Source organism: Parasteatoda tepidariorum, chromosome 2, assembly GCF_982258835.1.
Source record: "Parasteatoda tepidariorum strain Cologne lab strain chromosome 2, Ptep-v5.0, whole genome shotgun sequence".
Taxonomy (NCBI): Eukaryota; Metazoa; Arthropoda; class Arachnida; order Araneae; family Theridiidae; genus Parasteatoda; species Parasteatoda tepidariorum.
In genome coordinates, this window is record NC_141756.1 from 82,972,090 (window position 1) to 82,989,077 (window position 16,988).

A 16,988-nucleotide genomic window follows, 5' to 3' on the forward strand; every position below is an offset into this window, starting at 1 on the left:
TCTTAGACTACAGTCCAAATTACTCTTAGCACTTTTGATCTGGAAAGAATAAGCGACGCATTAACAGAAATGACCCACCAGCGAAACAAAAGCGTTTATGTGGTTATTGTTCAGCTCTTAAGTTAATGAACAAACAACTAATAGTAAAGCTCAGAACTAGACATAAAATATATTGCTTAATTATTGAATTTCTTACTAAAACAATTATGTTGTTCCTCTTATTGCGCTTGTAGTATAGGACCAGGAGGAGAGAGGAATGTCGTCGCGACAGCAATATGGCTGAGGGTTGAATGCGTTGTTCAATATGAAAAAAAGATTATAACTATGTACAACTTCTATTATTGGCCACATTTATTTTTCTTTCATTCTTAGAAGAAAAGAGAAGAAAAAAAATCATTTTGATTAAAAAAAAGTTTATTTTTTCCTATATTTGATAATTTTTATCAAAAACTGCAACTTTAACTGTCTAATATTTTTTTCTGACTTCTTTTGTTGTCAAACTATTTTTTATCGGCAAAATCTTCCTTTACTCTTCGACACTGGTTATTTACCCTACCTGTCGGAATCTTGTCTGTGTGAAGCATTGACCATTCGGGAACGTTTTGTTAGTCTTATCTCCCTTCAATTGGACGTAACATTAAAAAAAAATCTCAATATGATGTCCAGATCGATCCGGGCTGAAACGCGAAGCCGAGCAAAAGATGATATCAAGCGTGTTATGCAAGCTATCGACAAAGTTCGTAAATGGTAAGTATTTATTTGGCTTTGTTTAAATATAATTTTGTTCAAAATGAAATTTTTTTAAAAAAAGTCAATTTACTACCGTTTTTTTGTTGTAAGGTTTTAAAAATGAAATACAGTCCTTTCTGTTTAATTCAAGTTTGACCTCTACCTTTGCTGCTCTTTGAAAGAACTTATGTTTTTTTTTTCTGAAATATTATTTATAATATTCTTAATTAAATTTGCTTTTAATTCAATTTAGTTATTAATAATGAAGTTTGATTTGACTTAAAATAAAGTTTGTGAATAATCTCTGTCTCCTGTTTGAGGGAAAATTACGACTGAAGCTTGATCGGAGTTTGATGTCTGTCTATCTGTATTTTAATCTTTAATTTAAATTTTGTTATAACTGTGCTACTGCAGCTGAGTTTTATTATTAATTTACTAGAATTAAATTTGTTTTGGTTATTTTATATTAAAAAATTATAATTGCCATTAGAAAGTCAATATTAACTGACATTTTAATTATAAATATATTTAATTAGAAGAAAGTCCGTCTTATTTATAAAACGATAATGTATATATCTTTATTTATAACCTTTTAAATTTAAAATATTAATTGGATATTTCCGTATCGGGATCTCTCACGCCAACTACAATCTCCAAGATGCCAAATAGAATTTAAAATTGCAAATTTTAAAAAAAATATGTATATAGATGTTTGACAGGGGGTGACTATGAGTTATACCAGAGGTGGGGAACCTTTTTACCATTAGAGGCCACATTTAAATTAGGCAGCAATAAGAGAGGCCGCATAAGCTGATTGACCTAAGAAAGTGACTTTTGTGAAATTATTATAGTTTTTCTATAGATTTAACAATTTATTGCATTATATAGAAAAAATAAAATATAATACTACAAAATTTTAAATATAATATACATATAAAATAATATAAAAATATTATAAAAAAATACAATAAAAAATATTTTTTTATTCACTAAGTTAGTGACTTATTTGGCTTTGTTTTTTGTTTGACAGTAATTGTATATTTGGATCAAGCTTCGTAACACACAGCTTTAATTGATCCTCTAAATGTGCATCTGTAATTTGTGTTCTTAAATTTGTTTTTATTTTTGACATGAGAGAAAATGTTGTCTCGCAACAGTAGGTACTTCCGAAGCAGGAAAGTAAACGCCGAGCATGTTCTCGAAGGCATGGATATTCAACAGCATTTTTCCAGATTTCTATGGCGTCCTTTTTAGCGTTAAAAAGGGATTTGATGATACTATCTTCCCCTAAATCAATTAACTCCATTTGTAGTTCTGCAGGAGCCTCGGATATATCTATTAAATGTGGTTCAAATGCCAGTTTCATAGCAGGAGTGTGCTCGTCAAAATCAGAAAATCTTTTAGTATACTCTTCTATTAAACAATCCAAGACACCTACATATTCATCGAATATTTTATTTTCACAGTTTTGCTCATTTAACATTTTAGCTAGCTCCGGGAAGTGTTGTGCAGATATTTCCGTTCGACAAAGCAATGTTTTGAAAAATGATAATTTTTTTCTAGACGCTTGGATCTTTTGCCACATTTCATAAATATACCTCGTTTCACCTTGCAGGCAAATATTTAAATTGTTTTGTCATCATATCAGACAAAAATGCAAGGTTTCTGAGAAATACTTCATCTGATATTGTTTTCCTTGTTCTTGATAAAAGTTTAAAATTTGTCGTCGTAAAGACAAAACTTTTATCAAAACCTGACCTGTTGATAGCCAGCGAACCTTGCAGTAGTACGGTAGGTCAACACTATACGTTTCCTCATCTAAAGAGAGCATCTGCCGAAATTCACAATGACGCATTGCATTTACGCGAATATAGTTGGCAATGGCAATGGTTCTATCCAGAGTGTCTTGCAAAATGGTAGATTTTGCTGATGCAAAATGCAGTGAAATATCAATTTTTTCAAGTTTAAGTTTTCCTTTTTTAACAAAGCAACGAATCCTTCTTTTTTGCCTCTCATGGGAGGTGCGCCATCGGTGCAGACACTGACTAAATCACTGACATTCAATTGTAATTTATTACATACTTCTTTGAAGTTTTCGAAAATATCGGCTCCGCGAGTTCTTCCAGTTAGTGTACCCAACGCAAGTAGTTCTTCGTAACATTGAAAATCTTTAGTTATAGTACAAATAAAATATAAAACTTGTGCCGAATCTGTTTTATCAGTGCTTTCATCTAAAGCAATTGAAAAATAAACATCTTCATTTTGTATAATTGTATGAAGTTGCTCTGTTACATTTTGCGCTAATTCGTGCTGTCGATCTGTTACAGTTCTTCTTGAAAGAGGTAATTGTTTGTATTTGTCGACATTTCTTGGATCTAACATACTCACTGCTTCAACAATACATTCTTTAATTATTTCAATGTCACTAAATGGTTTGTCCCTTTTTCCAAGTATATGTGCCATTTTATACGTAACAGCAACTGCAGCGGAATTTTGATTTACAAAGGCACTAATGATGCTTCTCATTTTTCAACTTTTGGAGTGCAGCTTTTCGTGATTCACCTTGTAAAGCGAAATATTTATGTTCTTTATGAGTCAAATAGTGTTTATTTGCATTCGTTTTTTTTAAAAGTATTTAAAACTGTATTGCACAACAAACACATCATTTTATCTTTCTCAGCAGTAAAGAAAAAATCTAACTCCCATTCTACATTAAATGTTCTGTTTTCATCACCTAATTTTCTTCTCTTACTATTTGACATGATGGATAAAAAAAAACGAATATCAAATAATATCTTTAACAACTGTTATAAGCCGTGTAACTGTTATAAGCACGCACTGTTAACTACAGTTTGCTGAAGATCACAACAGGGAAGCCAAAGCAAGTTGTGACACTCAAATGGGAGATCTGAAACCTACAAATTTTGTTTATAGTACTTTGTAATTTTAATTTATTATCAAATAAATATTACTTAGAACATTATTCGTTTCTTTTAGATATGTAAATGACATAAATATTGTGGAATTTTCAGCAAAGGAATTTGTGGAATTTTCAGTCTTTGGCGGGATTTTTCGCGCAACTGACATGTCGTTGATGTACAATAGTTGTTTTTTGAAACGAACTCTACCATTTTGTACTAGGTGGCAAAGGGCCGCACAAGTACCTCGTGGAGGCCGCAGGTTCCCCACCTATGAGTTATACCTTTAAAGTCGGTCCTGTTCTGTTATGTTTTTTTTTTTTTTTAGTTTCTCGCAGTCCGCTCCCTAAAAATTGCCAAGAATTGACCACTGATCACGATGCAGAAATCTCCCCAATACTATCCTAAATTTCGGGGGAATTTGTATACTTTTCATTTTTTTAAAACAAATTTTAAGTTTAAAAATATAAAGGAAAGAAAATAAGTAAAGTAGTGAATGAAAATATGTAAGAATGGAAAAACTTTTATGATAAATTATCAGAGCTCTATATTGATTAAATTGTTTTTGTTTTCCACTTATTCAGTACTTATTGATCTTTAGAATATTTGAGTTCAAGTTATTTCAGTTTTAAGAGCTATTTCCCTATTGATACATATTTGTGGCTACTAAAACTATCGGACTCTTGTAATTGCAATAACTTAAAAAAATAGGGAAGATTTCCATAGTGTGATCTGCGACTGAATAATTACCAAGACTTTGCAACTTGCGAGCGAAAACTTCAAAAAACCACAGAAGGATATAAACTAAAAAAGTATAACTGGTAACCACCTTCTTGAAAAACCTCTACATGTTTTAAAATTTGCATTTAAAATTCATTTGGCATCTTGGCGATTGTAGTTTTACAGGAATATGCCCAAAAAATAGAGAGAATGTATTTTTCAAAGATGTTAATTATTTGTATGCAGATACAGACGCAGAAATATTTCCTGGCCTTCAGCACGGGGTTGCAGAATTTCTCATTCGACAGACTCATATAAGTTTGCATCGTCACACTGTCTGAACTTAAGTCAGAATTTTGGATAATTAGAGGATGGCAAACAGTAAAAAATGATTATTTAAACGTGTTTACCATATAAGTTCTTTAATCAAAGAAATAGGGGACAGAATTAAGCTCCGCTTTCATCTGATATAGTCAGCATATCGAAATCCTTCCAAGTTTATAGGTGTTGATTTTGCTGGGCCCTTGCTTGTTTATAAATATCAGTTTACAGGAACGAGTTGCATTGCTCTATTCAAATGTGCTGTTGCCTGAGTATTACATCTTGAGTTTGTTTCTGATTTGTCCACTGACAAATTTATTATGTCAGTGCAAAGATTCATTTGGTGCCAGGGAATTCCTAAAATTCTGGACCTATGCTAAAGATATCAAAGTATTAGCCAAATATCATAAGTATTCTCCAATTTTTGAAAGTCTTTGCCAAATGCAAAGCTTGAACATTTTTTATGATTAATGTTTTTCATAGAAAACTATTTTACGGTAGTTTGTTTCAGGCTTATATTATTTAAACCCAATTTTAATAGGTTATGTGGCTCATCTACTGAAAATTATTTAATCAAATAAAAAATATAGGCTTTTTATTAAAATTTATTTTGACGTAATTTTGAGGATCAACTTAACTCTATATTTTTCTTTCTGATGGAAAAAGTCTATCGCCAATACTTTTTTCAAAATACAATTTTATTTCTCAAATTTATGATTTTATCGCATTTGGCAAGGTGGCAAATGCTTAGCGCAGGCCCTGAAACTATATACTCGGTTAATGCAACTGCCTTCCTTGCATCCCGTAAGAAACTCTGAACTTTTGAATGTTCTAACAGCATACGAAGTCCAGCATTTTTCGTTCACCAAATAATAGTAATGTCGACTTAAAATGTTTAATGCTGTTATGGAAGAAAATGTTGAGTGACAAAGAATTAGAAAGAAAATACTTATTTTCAATACATGGAAGATTATTTTATTGTGATCAAGTAGAAATGGTGCCAAATAACTAAAACAAATTTTAATTTCTTAATACATCTTATTCTTTTTTTTTCTGTCATACTTTATGTTTAATAAATACTTTTGTTTTGTCTTATCTTCTATATTTCATTCTAATAACAAAGTCTTCTTTTTTTTTTTTAATTAAAAAACCATGTAGGGGTTTCTTTAAATTTGTCTTCAAGTTATACCTTTCAAATTGGTCTCCTGTGATTTTTTATTTTATTTTTTCAATTCTCGTCGGCTAGTGCTGGTAGCTGCCAAGGCTTGGCGATTATTCTGCTGCAGATCACGATACATGAATCTGCTCTTTCTTCTATTGTTTCAATAGTTACCATTTACTTTTTACAACACGGCACAAATTTATGCATTTCTTCTTTTTAATTAAAACATAATTTCTAAAACATGACTTTCTTTCTTTCTTTAAGAAGATCGAATAGATTTGAATTAAGTGAGACAAAAAGAGATTGTTTTCTTCATCCAATTTATAACAGTAATTGAAGAAGTGAATAATTTTAATAATCCCTTCATAAATGAAAATGTATCAGACTTATTTTGTAAATTGCTTTTGTGTTTACTTTTAGGGAAAAGAAATGGGTGACTATTGGTGACACGACTATGAAAATTTATAAATGGGTTCCAGGTATGTGAAAAAAAGTCTTATTTTATGAAAGATGTACAATGTGCCAAAAAAAAAAACACAGAGGAAAATTAACCACAATCTTAATATTTCGAGAGGGTAGCCTCATATATGCTATTAATTAGTGCATACGATATTTTAAGTTACAAAATTAGACACAAAAACATCTTTTATATAAATAAACATAGCTTTTTTTCGATGGATTCAAATGGAATGGATGGAACTTGAAGTATCAACTGCACTAATTAATTAGCATATTTGAGGTCACCCTCTCGAATCATTAAGATTCAGTCCTAGAATGTGAAGATCCGTTCATTAAATTAAGAGAGGGTAGTCTTTTTTTTTTTTTTTTTTAGTGCATTGTACATTGTTACTCTTAAGTCTCAGAATTTTTACTGATTTGTTTCAATAAAAAGACTTCTTTTTTTTTTTTTTCAGTGCCAAGCAGAGAAGCACAGGTAAATTTTTTAAAATTTAATTATTCTTTGAAACTGAATAAGAATAAAACACAGAATAAATGAATAATATAAAAAAGAATTGAAGAACATAAAAAAAGGCAAGCAGCAAAAGCTTTCTCTAACACAATTTCTGCTTATTTGTTCTGCTATTGAACTTTGACTCTGTGAGAAATTTTTATTTATTCTATCTTTATTGCCTTACACAAATTTGTTAATTAATTATTAAGTTTAATTAATTATTAACTAGATTACTATTTGCTACTATTTATATCTAACATTAAAATTTTGTTTTATAAATTTTACATTTTTAAAAATCTAATTGGGATGTTAGTGATTCCGCTAGACTTTTGAAACTTGAACATCTGTAGTTCAGAGTTGCCAATTCATACAACTATATAGGAAAAAAAGGATACTAAAGTGACTAATTTCTCCAAAATATGGGCTATTTTGCACTCAGTTACGAAAAATCTGAATTTTTTTTTTTTACCGATTCAATATTTTATTTCCCTCTACATAGTATGAATAAGTATTGTTTATATAGCAATGATTATGCCAGGCAAAATTTTCCTTCATGCATATTTCCACATTTTTTAAATTTTTTTTTTTTTTTTATTTAGAATTGCTGAAAACTTCTGCATAGCATGATATCTCTGCATCTTCAACAAATTAAGATTAAGGAGCTTTTGCATTTTGTGTCTTTAAAATTATTATCATACATATTTTATAAAATGTAAATGTCTAAAAAAAACATAATTTGCATAACATTATATTGTTAAAATAAAAATATTTTAAGAACATGTTAGAAGAGGGAATCTTATATACATCAGGCAACTATTTTGGAGAATATCTGAAGTAACTAAAGCGATTAATTTTGGAGTTTTACCTTAGTGTCAGTCCTGATATTTCTGAGACTTTTTCTATCTCTGATTTTTATGTAGTTTTTCATTAAATTTATCAGTTAGTTTTTCATTACATAGACTCGTGCCAAGGGGAAAAATGCATCAAATAGAGGTAACAAGGAAAACATTGAAAAATGCTTGCAAGAAGGAAAGTCTTCAAGTGGCAAGAGTAAGCTCTTAATAATAAAATATTGTATTTAACAACTTCATCTTCTATAGTTTTTGGTTATTCATTCATAATTTATTTCAGTGTAAGTGTATCCGTTCAACTCAATAAATGCATCCTCTTTATAAAAATGAGCCGCCATCCCTGAAAAACACTGCTTTTTTTTATTCATATTCCATTTTAAAAAATATTAATTCGCTGTTTAAATAATAATTATATTCTGGTAAAATTATCTGTGTTCTGGTTATTTGTGTTTTAAAAAAAATCATTTATTTAAATAACTTTTTTTTTTGTCAAATCATTTATTTAAGTCACCTTTTTTTAAAAAAATCATTGGTTAACTTGAAAATATTTTTAGTTATGATTTATAAAAGCATTCTTAACAGCTGGGAATGTTTTTTTTTTTTTTTTGAATTTTATGTTCAAACTTATACCTAAAGATTTAGTATGGGTGGAAACTAATGTGTATTCATTCTATATTTAACATTAAATTTGTGTGAGTTTGAGCTATAATAAAGATAACTATAGTTTTATTTATTTAGTGGTTAATTAGTTATAACTAAATAGTTTTAACAATTTTAAATAGAAATATTTAGTATTTTATTTATAATATTGTTATAACATAGAATAAATTTTTATATTATATTAAATATTTAATGAATTTTATCGGAGCTTTCGATGTAAAAGAAATCTAGATTAAATTTTAAAAAATATGTTTCTTATTGTGCTTCTTTTCAACTGATATATTATTTTTACTCTACACATTTATTATATTTGCTATGTTCAAAATTAATTTTTAGAAAGTTTGAATACTGTGTATAAAAGTGCAGTATTGTTAAATAATTGCCCCAGATTACTTTTGAATTGCTTATTTAAAAAGACAACAAAAGTTTAAAAAATTTAACCATGATGGAGAAAAAAAAATTATTCATTATAATTTGAATTGGTTTTATTGGAATGTGTTGCTCAATTCCATGAATACTGTGCAAATCAATGTTATAATATCCTATATTATTCGAATTTTAATATGAATAACTCAAATTTTTCATGAGATTGCCTTTAAATTATTATGCTACATATTGTTTTTGAGTGGATCTTTCTCAAGACTCTCCCTTCTACATTCACTATTGAATGATCATCCAAACTCATCACTCCGGAGAAACGAGATATGACATAACCTGTTTGGTGAATCTATTTCAATGCAGATTGAAAGAATTTTTTTTTTTCCTCCCTGAATATGCTACTGATATTTCATTGCTGTTTGTATGAATGATTTTATACAGTTGAAACAATTTTTTGTTGTTATACTTTAATTGGAATCACATTTTATGACTGAAAAGTTGCATTCAGTGGAGCAATAGCAATATTTGCTCTTTAAAAAATAGAAAGAAAAAAAACTATGGATAAATAAGTTAGTAAACAGTGTTTAGTATATCATAAAAAATTAGTGATGTTTTTAGATAAATTTTGTTAACTCTTTGATCCGGACTTTAAGCTACCCATGGTGATGCGTAATAATCCTTTTAATGTATATTTTTAGAATCTTCATCCATGCTTTCGCTCCAGATATTTGGCAGATTTTGATAGTTTGTGGTTTTCCTGTCTTAAATATTACTTTGTACTTCTTGATTTGTATTTTTTTTATTCAGTTTTGACCAGGATATAATTATATATATTAAGGACAGATACTACATAACACCTTGTAACGCTGATCTAATAATATACAGTCGGACCTCTATTTAAGGAAGTCGCTAAATCCCAATAATAAGTTCGTTGTATGGAAAATTCTTTAAATAGAAAATCACCTTTTGAAATACTTAAACAATGTGAAACATGTTTTTAATTCATAAACACTAGACATAATTAAAATAGCAATTGATACATCTTTACCTTGTAAACTAGTATCTATTATTTATTTTATAAATCTTAGCCATAAAAGAAATCTGCATGGAAAGCAAGAATAGAGCAAAACATTATCCAATGTTACTCTATCACGCTGCATACATTTTCCACTAAAAAATCTATAAAATTATAGCTGCATTTATCATAAAAGTAATTTTAGATATATGTTCCCACATGCATTCTTATGTTTAATTCATCTGAATTGTTCGTTTGAAATGCAATCAAAAAGGGAAAGGGATTTTACTTCCTTCTCTAAAAGTTAAGCAACTTCAAAAATCAATTCAAGATCATTTCCCCCATAAAATATGATAACGAGTTTGAAATATTTTGGGAAATAAGGAAAGTGGATCTCAAAGGAAAGTTAAATAGAAAATTCACTTCACTGTTTGGAAGTTATTTTACAAAGAAATTTCCAAAATGTTCTTTTTTGTTCGAAAAAAATCGCAAAATAGAGAAACTCGTGAAATGGAACTTTGTTAAATAGAAGTCCGACTGTATAAATATTTTATGGAATAGTTTAATTAATGTGCATTTTATAACTAATGAATGAACACATTAATTTCAATAGTTTGTGAATGTCACTCAGTCAGAAATGATTCTGAATACTTATAATATTGACTGAAATTATTTATTTAGGTTCTCCTATTGGAAGTGAAAGTAAAAATATTTGTACAAGAGAATCCAGTTCTATATCAAGTGTCATGGAAGAGTCAAGTTTAGGTAACTACATATTACATTTTAATAACAATTTTCTTATGTGACTGAAGAGATTAGTTAAAGAAATATCACAAAATTTTTAATGTCCAAAGAAGGAACTAATCAGCTTGAAATCAATGTCTTCCTTATTGATTGAATTTAAAATATTTTGATCAAGAATGGCTAACTTCCAAGTTTGTTCAGCTATTTTTTAATTAAAAATGAAGTAATTAAAAAAAATTGCACATTAGTTTTTATTTTTAAAAAAATTAAAAATCACAGATGTCATGAGGATATGTATGTAAAAGTTTTATTTACAATTTTTTAATATAGCTACTTTTTCCTTGCATGTTAAAATAGCTTCAACGCACTTAAGTTTTGTGGAATATGAATATAGTGAAATAATATTATACACGTGTTCCTAGATAATTTCAGTGATTAAAAAGTGTCTTTTAAGGTACTGTGCATTTTTAAAATTAATTTATTTCAAAGTTTATAATATTTTTTTATTATTTGTAACTGTTAAATATTTATTTTCCATTCTATGTTTTTCATTTTTCAACAGGCAACTATTCTTATGATTTTCAGCATTCCTCTAATTTAGATCTAGATTTCAACATAATATACTAAATAATGAGAATTTTCAAGGAAGTATTTTACTATTTTTTTTCCTGCAGAACTGCTCTTTTTTTTTCTTTTTTTTTTATAAGGAAAAAGAAAAATTTCTGTAAAAGTTTGCCTATTTTATTCTGAAATCGTGATCTTTACTTTAAAAAAAAAAAAAAAAATTTCTAAGAACTTTTAATGTTTTCTCATCTATAAAGGAGTTTTGGTTATAAATTTCAGCATTATAGAGTCACTTTCAATTTCTGTACTTATCGATATGTGAAGAACAATTTATCTATCATTAATATAATTACATAAATTGTCATTTTACTTTTTTGTGCAGTTTTATTGGACAGAAAAATTATCTGTTGTGGTCATTTGACAAACCAAAAAAAAGTAATGATATATTTTGTTGTTATCAATATTCATTTAATTAAAGTTATAATGGTATGTACCTGCTGTTGATTTATTTATCCAGCACTATTTATTATTTCAAACAAAAAGTAATTTCATGATTTTTCCATATTATGCTATGTTGTATATAAGTTTTTTTAATCAAATGACAATGTTGGCGAAAATAGTTTGTGATAATTAAATCAAATACAAGAATTTTGTTGGCAATTATCAAATTTTAATAACCTTGGAGGCTTGTTAAATTCATTTTTAACGTACTCCCCAGAGATGAACCCTATTTCTTTGACAACAGTTTTTTAAATTTATAAAATATAATAAATTTTGTTTTCCATTGAAATTTTTACCTGATGAGAAACAATCATGTGTGAAAAATGTTGACGGTTTTAGAGTTGGCACGCAGTGACGAAACATCCTAATATAATTAAATTTATAACACCTTATTATACAATATATTTTAATTTATAGTGGTTGCAGTTTTATAATTAGCGAATAAATTTACCTTTTAATGGTTTTTACTTTTTTTAAATATGAATTTTATGTAAAACTCTCTTCAGTCAAAATAAGCAATTAAAATAATGAACACAATAAAAGCTATATAAATTCCTAACAACATTAAAAAGTGACTTTTTACATCATTGCTAAATAGTCTCTTTGGTCAAAATTATTTAAAAAGTTGTTTTTGGGTGCAATTACAATGGTAGTTGAGCATAATTATTAGGTCTTATTTTTATTCCAATAAAATTAGAAACTAACTCTGTGGAATCAAGTTGGAATTAATATACAAAAAATTTTGGGACCTTTTAATTGAATAATTTTTAATTTTGACTGAAGTCTGTTTATCATCGAGAAACAAAGATTGCTAAGCAATCGTCGGAGTTAATGTACAGTTTTTCCAACATGTTAATAATACATGTTATTAATACATGTTTCTTTTTAAGAAATCAATTCTCAATGGCAGTAAGTTCAATTGTCATGACAAACCAACCTGCTCTATTCATTAAATTTTTGACCAATGTAAGCTTCTGTAATGTATTGTAATCTATGTACCATTCAAAACATTTTTTGAATTTAAGTGGATTTTCAGCTTCTTTCATTACCCTATTTCACTGTATTTTGGCCATAATTCTTCAGCTAACTTTGATTGAAATTGCATTTGAATATTTCACTTTTCTTGTTGAAAAATTTTTAAATAATTTTATCTTGTATTTCAATTTGAAAATTTAGGCTTGCCGTCTTTTATAGCTCAAAACATTGAAATTTGAGTTTTTTTTGTTTTGTTTGGTTTGCATGTTTTTTCTCTGTGGTCTTCTGGTGATTAATGTGTTCTAGTGACTCTTGGCAGCAGATAACCTCTTTGAAACTTCATTCTTTCTGTGCTTAGATCTCTCAAAATGAATGCCCCTAAAAATAATGCTATGTCCCTACCTATATTGTAAAAAATTTGTGACCTTTAAGCATTTTGTACCTTGATTCATATAACCACTTTGTATTAATTCTGAATCAAGAAAAATGATATATTTTTATTTTTTAAATTGGTCTCTTAATTACAGTTTTTTTTTTACTTGTGTTATTTAATTTTTTCAAACATAACTTTATAAATATTTTTTTCACAGGATTTGCAGACATAAGTCAAGACTCGCGAGCTGCTAGTGATGATGCCACTAACTTAAGCATGGAGAACAGCAGTGATGCTCAATTTCCAGATTCTCAACCAGGTCTGTTTATTTTATTTATTAAGAAGGGATATGATTTTCTATATTATGCAATTGGTTATTTGTTTACTTATAAATTATATAGATAACATTAAAAACTAACTACAAAATTAATTCCTGTGCTTAAAACTCTAGATTAGCAGTGGCTAATGGGTAACCATGTTATAGTCTGTTTAATAAGAGCTTTTGGAGAATTGTACTTCATATAGAAATTTAAATAAAAACTGCTTAGAACACAATAGCAACGTAAAGATTAATAAAAATCCATTTACAGCAGTTCAAAATAATGTATCTTGGAATGCAGAATAATGTATCTTGGAATGCAGTGCTCTTTAAATTTTATGCTAAATTAATATTCTTTTAGGTTATCAATATTAAATGATTTTTATAAAACAATTTCATATGATTTGTAAATGTTTATTCTATTGAATATGTATTTCTGAGTGTTGGATTTAATTATGAAAAAAATATAGTGATAATTAGATAACATTAAGTGAAAATTAAGCATTAATTTATTTTTTTCTTAATATAAGTAGATGGTCTTTAAAACTAAAATTGCCTTTCATTTCTACAGACATGTGTTAATATTTTTTATATATGGATTACAGATATGTTTTTGTTGCTAAATTGGCTCATAAAATTTTTGAAAATTCAAAAACTAATCAAGAATTTACGGGAAGTAAAACTAAATAGTATGTATTGCCTTGTTGCAAATTTTTAAGTATGTTTAATAAGGTTTTCCAAATCTGAATTATTTTAAAGTAATCCTTACACAAGGATTTTTTAGGAATGCCCACCTTTTTTTCAGATTTATCGCCAGCCCTTATTTCCAAGGTAGACCAAATAAAATAATCCATTGGACAAGATAGTCAATCTTTGGCTTTAAAAAATTTTAGAAATTGTGTCTTGCACTACTTTTGGAGTCCTTTAACAAAAATCCTGTTAGACACTCACTCCATTTTTAGTCTCCTGATAACTTTTGTAATGTTCGTATTCACATGAATTTAAAATCAAACATAATTTTTGTTCACCAATTTAAAAATCAAATCACCCTTATTTTGCCAAATTTTTAGATTTTTATTTTTCTCCTTTTGGCTTTCTGACCACTGTTCCTGGAAAGTGTTCCTGTTAAAGTGTGAAATTCGTTATTCCGTAAAATATCTAGGTATTTCATGAAATAACCAAACAAGTTAAAGTAAATGAAATTATTAAATTCTACGATTTAAGAATAATGATTGCCTGATCGTTAAAGTATGCAATATGGCAGTCAAAAGTTCTTTGAACCGCTTGTAGCTGCTTTGTATATGTGTGCGCACTTCATTCCGTTGCTTATAGACGTAGTTACTGACATGATTCATGAGCAATAATGGATTATATTATCTGCTTTTCCTTATTTTTCAACTAATAATCCGCAATACTGATAAAATGTATTTTTCTGTGATTATCTATTTATGAAATAATTTTGAAATAGTTTATTTTTCACTGTGACGTTTTCATAGAGTAACTAGTTAAAGTATGAAATGTTTCATCTATTACATACATTAACCGATTTGTCTACTTATTTCATGAAATACCTAGTTATTCTATGAAGTAACTGAATTTAACGATAACATACGTAAAAAGGGTGTGAAAAAATATTCTCTTGAAGATTTGTAATTTATTAGATATTTCCCCATTTCTTGTTTCTAAAAATACAAGTGTTGTAGTTTTTAATTTGCTTCTAGGAGAGAGGCTTTGTTGCACACTCTGAAAGACCATGAATGAAGGTACAGAGATCTATAAGATTTAAAAACGTAGCAAAATATATTGACGATATACAATTAAAAATGTCAATTTCTCGAAGTTTCTCTTAATAAGCAAAACATAATATGATTATATAAGGTGCAAAGTAAAAATGAGTATTTCTTGAGACTTATTTTCACAGAAATAGAATTCAATATACTGACAGCTTTTATGCTTGAGGTCCTTATGTTTGTTCCCTTTTATGCAACTTTTCTACTTGTAAATGTTTTAATTTTGATTTTCCAAAGTAGTTATCTTATATGTCTCTTAAATAATTTTTAGATGGGTCTATGCACTTGAAATCAGATGATTTAAGTGAAGACAGCTGTGAGCCACCTTTAAAAAAAAGGCTAACAAGTGATAAAGACTAACAATGTTGCTTAAACAAGAACTATTGAGATAATTTTAGTTATGCTTAAGATAATTCTCTTGTGATCAAATCTTCAAAGAAATTGTTTTGTATGTTTTAATAGTTTTCAAATCTGCCAAAATCAGGGTTTGCAGATGTAGACCAAGCCCAAAAAAAAGCTAGGGGATTTTTTTTTTCATATTTAAAAAATTGAAAATGCATCTCCAGTCATTTTTCTTTGCTATTAAAAAACCAGTTTGTTCTTTGAAAGTATCTACTGATTCTTTTATATATTTAACTTGACAACTATACATACAGAAATATTGTAAGCTGAAGTTTTTTTTTCTTTCCTTTATAAAAAAACTTTCGATAGCTTGGCTTTGACATCATACCTAATCAAAAGCAACTAATTTATAATTATTGAAATATTTGATTTGAACCAAAAGAATAGAGTTCATTCAAACTTGCAGAATCGTTTTAAGCATAATTTATTGGAATGTATTCAAGAACATTTTATAGGTTTTCAAACAATGATGAATCTTTTCTATGTAGATATGTACAAAGTTAAATTTTATGTTTATTGTATATATATATGTGTGTCCTTAAAATTGTTTAATGTTTTACTGATTGTGTGTTTAGTGTTTAACAAGACTTTTTTTTTTTTACACTTAAAAAAATTTAAAACTTGATATATACTGAGTGTTTTTACTATTTGTATATATATATTGCCATTTTATCTATTGTCAGAGCATGGCACAATCCATGCTAATGTTTTTCACTGTATGTAGATTTTACAACAAATGTGCTAGATTAAAAGTATTCAAAAGTGTCAAAAATGAATCAGCTGAATTTTTATCTTCCATTGATTTCAGAAAGTATATTTATATAGAAATATTATAGAAAGTTCACAAACAAAAACATAGCAAGATTTCAATAAAGTAGATTAATTATCTTTGTTAAATCAGGCAGATGGTGATAAAATTAGCATTGTCTAAATATGCCTCAGGAAAGCTACATTTAATGAAAAGTCTTTTTTTTTAAAATTAAGAGCCTGTGGAAACTCACCCAAAATAAATCTTCAAGCGATTGGAAACTACTGAATTAAACTGGTTTAGTAAAGATTGTAACTTGGCTAATTTTCAAAGACTCAGGTCTCGATAAGCAGCCAAACCTCTTCATCTCTTGGTGTATGTTTGTTAAAGTTTTTTAAAAATTCCACTAAAAAAAGCTATATTTACCTGCCAATTTAATTCTGCAGTTTCTCATTACTTGAAGATTCATTCTAGGATTCTTCTAAATTCAACAAACTCTTACAAGTCATTAAATACATTGCAACAAAGAAGAGAAGATTAAGCTAAGTTTTATAATTCATACAGATTATGCTATTAATTGTCATGTTGTATTCAGTATATTAAGCAAAATCCCAATACAATATTAGTTTATTTCTCCAGAGGCATGTTTACTCGATTCTATTTTTAGTACTATATATATTTAACAAAAAAATGTAAGTACTTTCTCCCCTACGATACGCTTTTCATAAATAAAGAAAAAACATTTTAGCACCTTAGTTGTTTGAAATAATTTAAGCATAAAGCTTTCTATGTAACATCAGTAATTCAATTTACTCATTAAATCAAGCCAACCTATTCTATGAACACTCAAGAGAAAAAATTATCCG

The 16,988-nt window shown here is 27.9% G+C and overlaps 1 protein-coding gene across 1 annotated transcript; it reads left to right on the forward strand.

Moving 5' to 3' along the window:
- Positions 1-459: 459 nt before the first annotated feature.
- BCL7-like (chromatin remodeling complex subunit BCL7B-like protein) lies at positions 460-16,146 on the forward strand. Its single transcript, XM_043043736.3, has 7 exons — positions 460-747; positions 6,271-6,329; positions 6,765-6,784; positions 7,762-7,852; positions 10,388-10,471; positions 13,081-13,182; positions 15,244-16,146. Exons 1-7 carry the CDS (start codon positions 656-658, stop codon positions 15,330-15,332), a joined length of 537 nt encoding a protein of 178 aa, XP_042899670.1. The 5' UTR covers positions 460-655; the 3' UTR covers positions 15,333-16,146.
- The last annotated feature ends 842 nt before the right edge of the window (positions 16,147-16,988 follow it).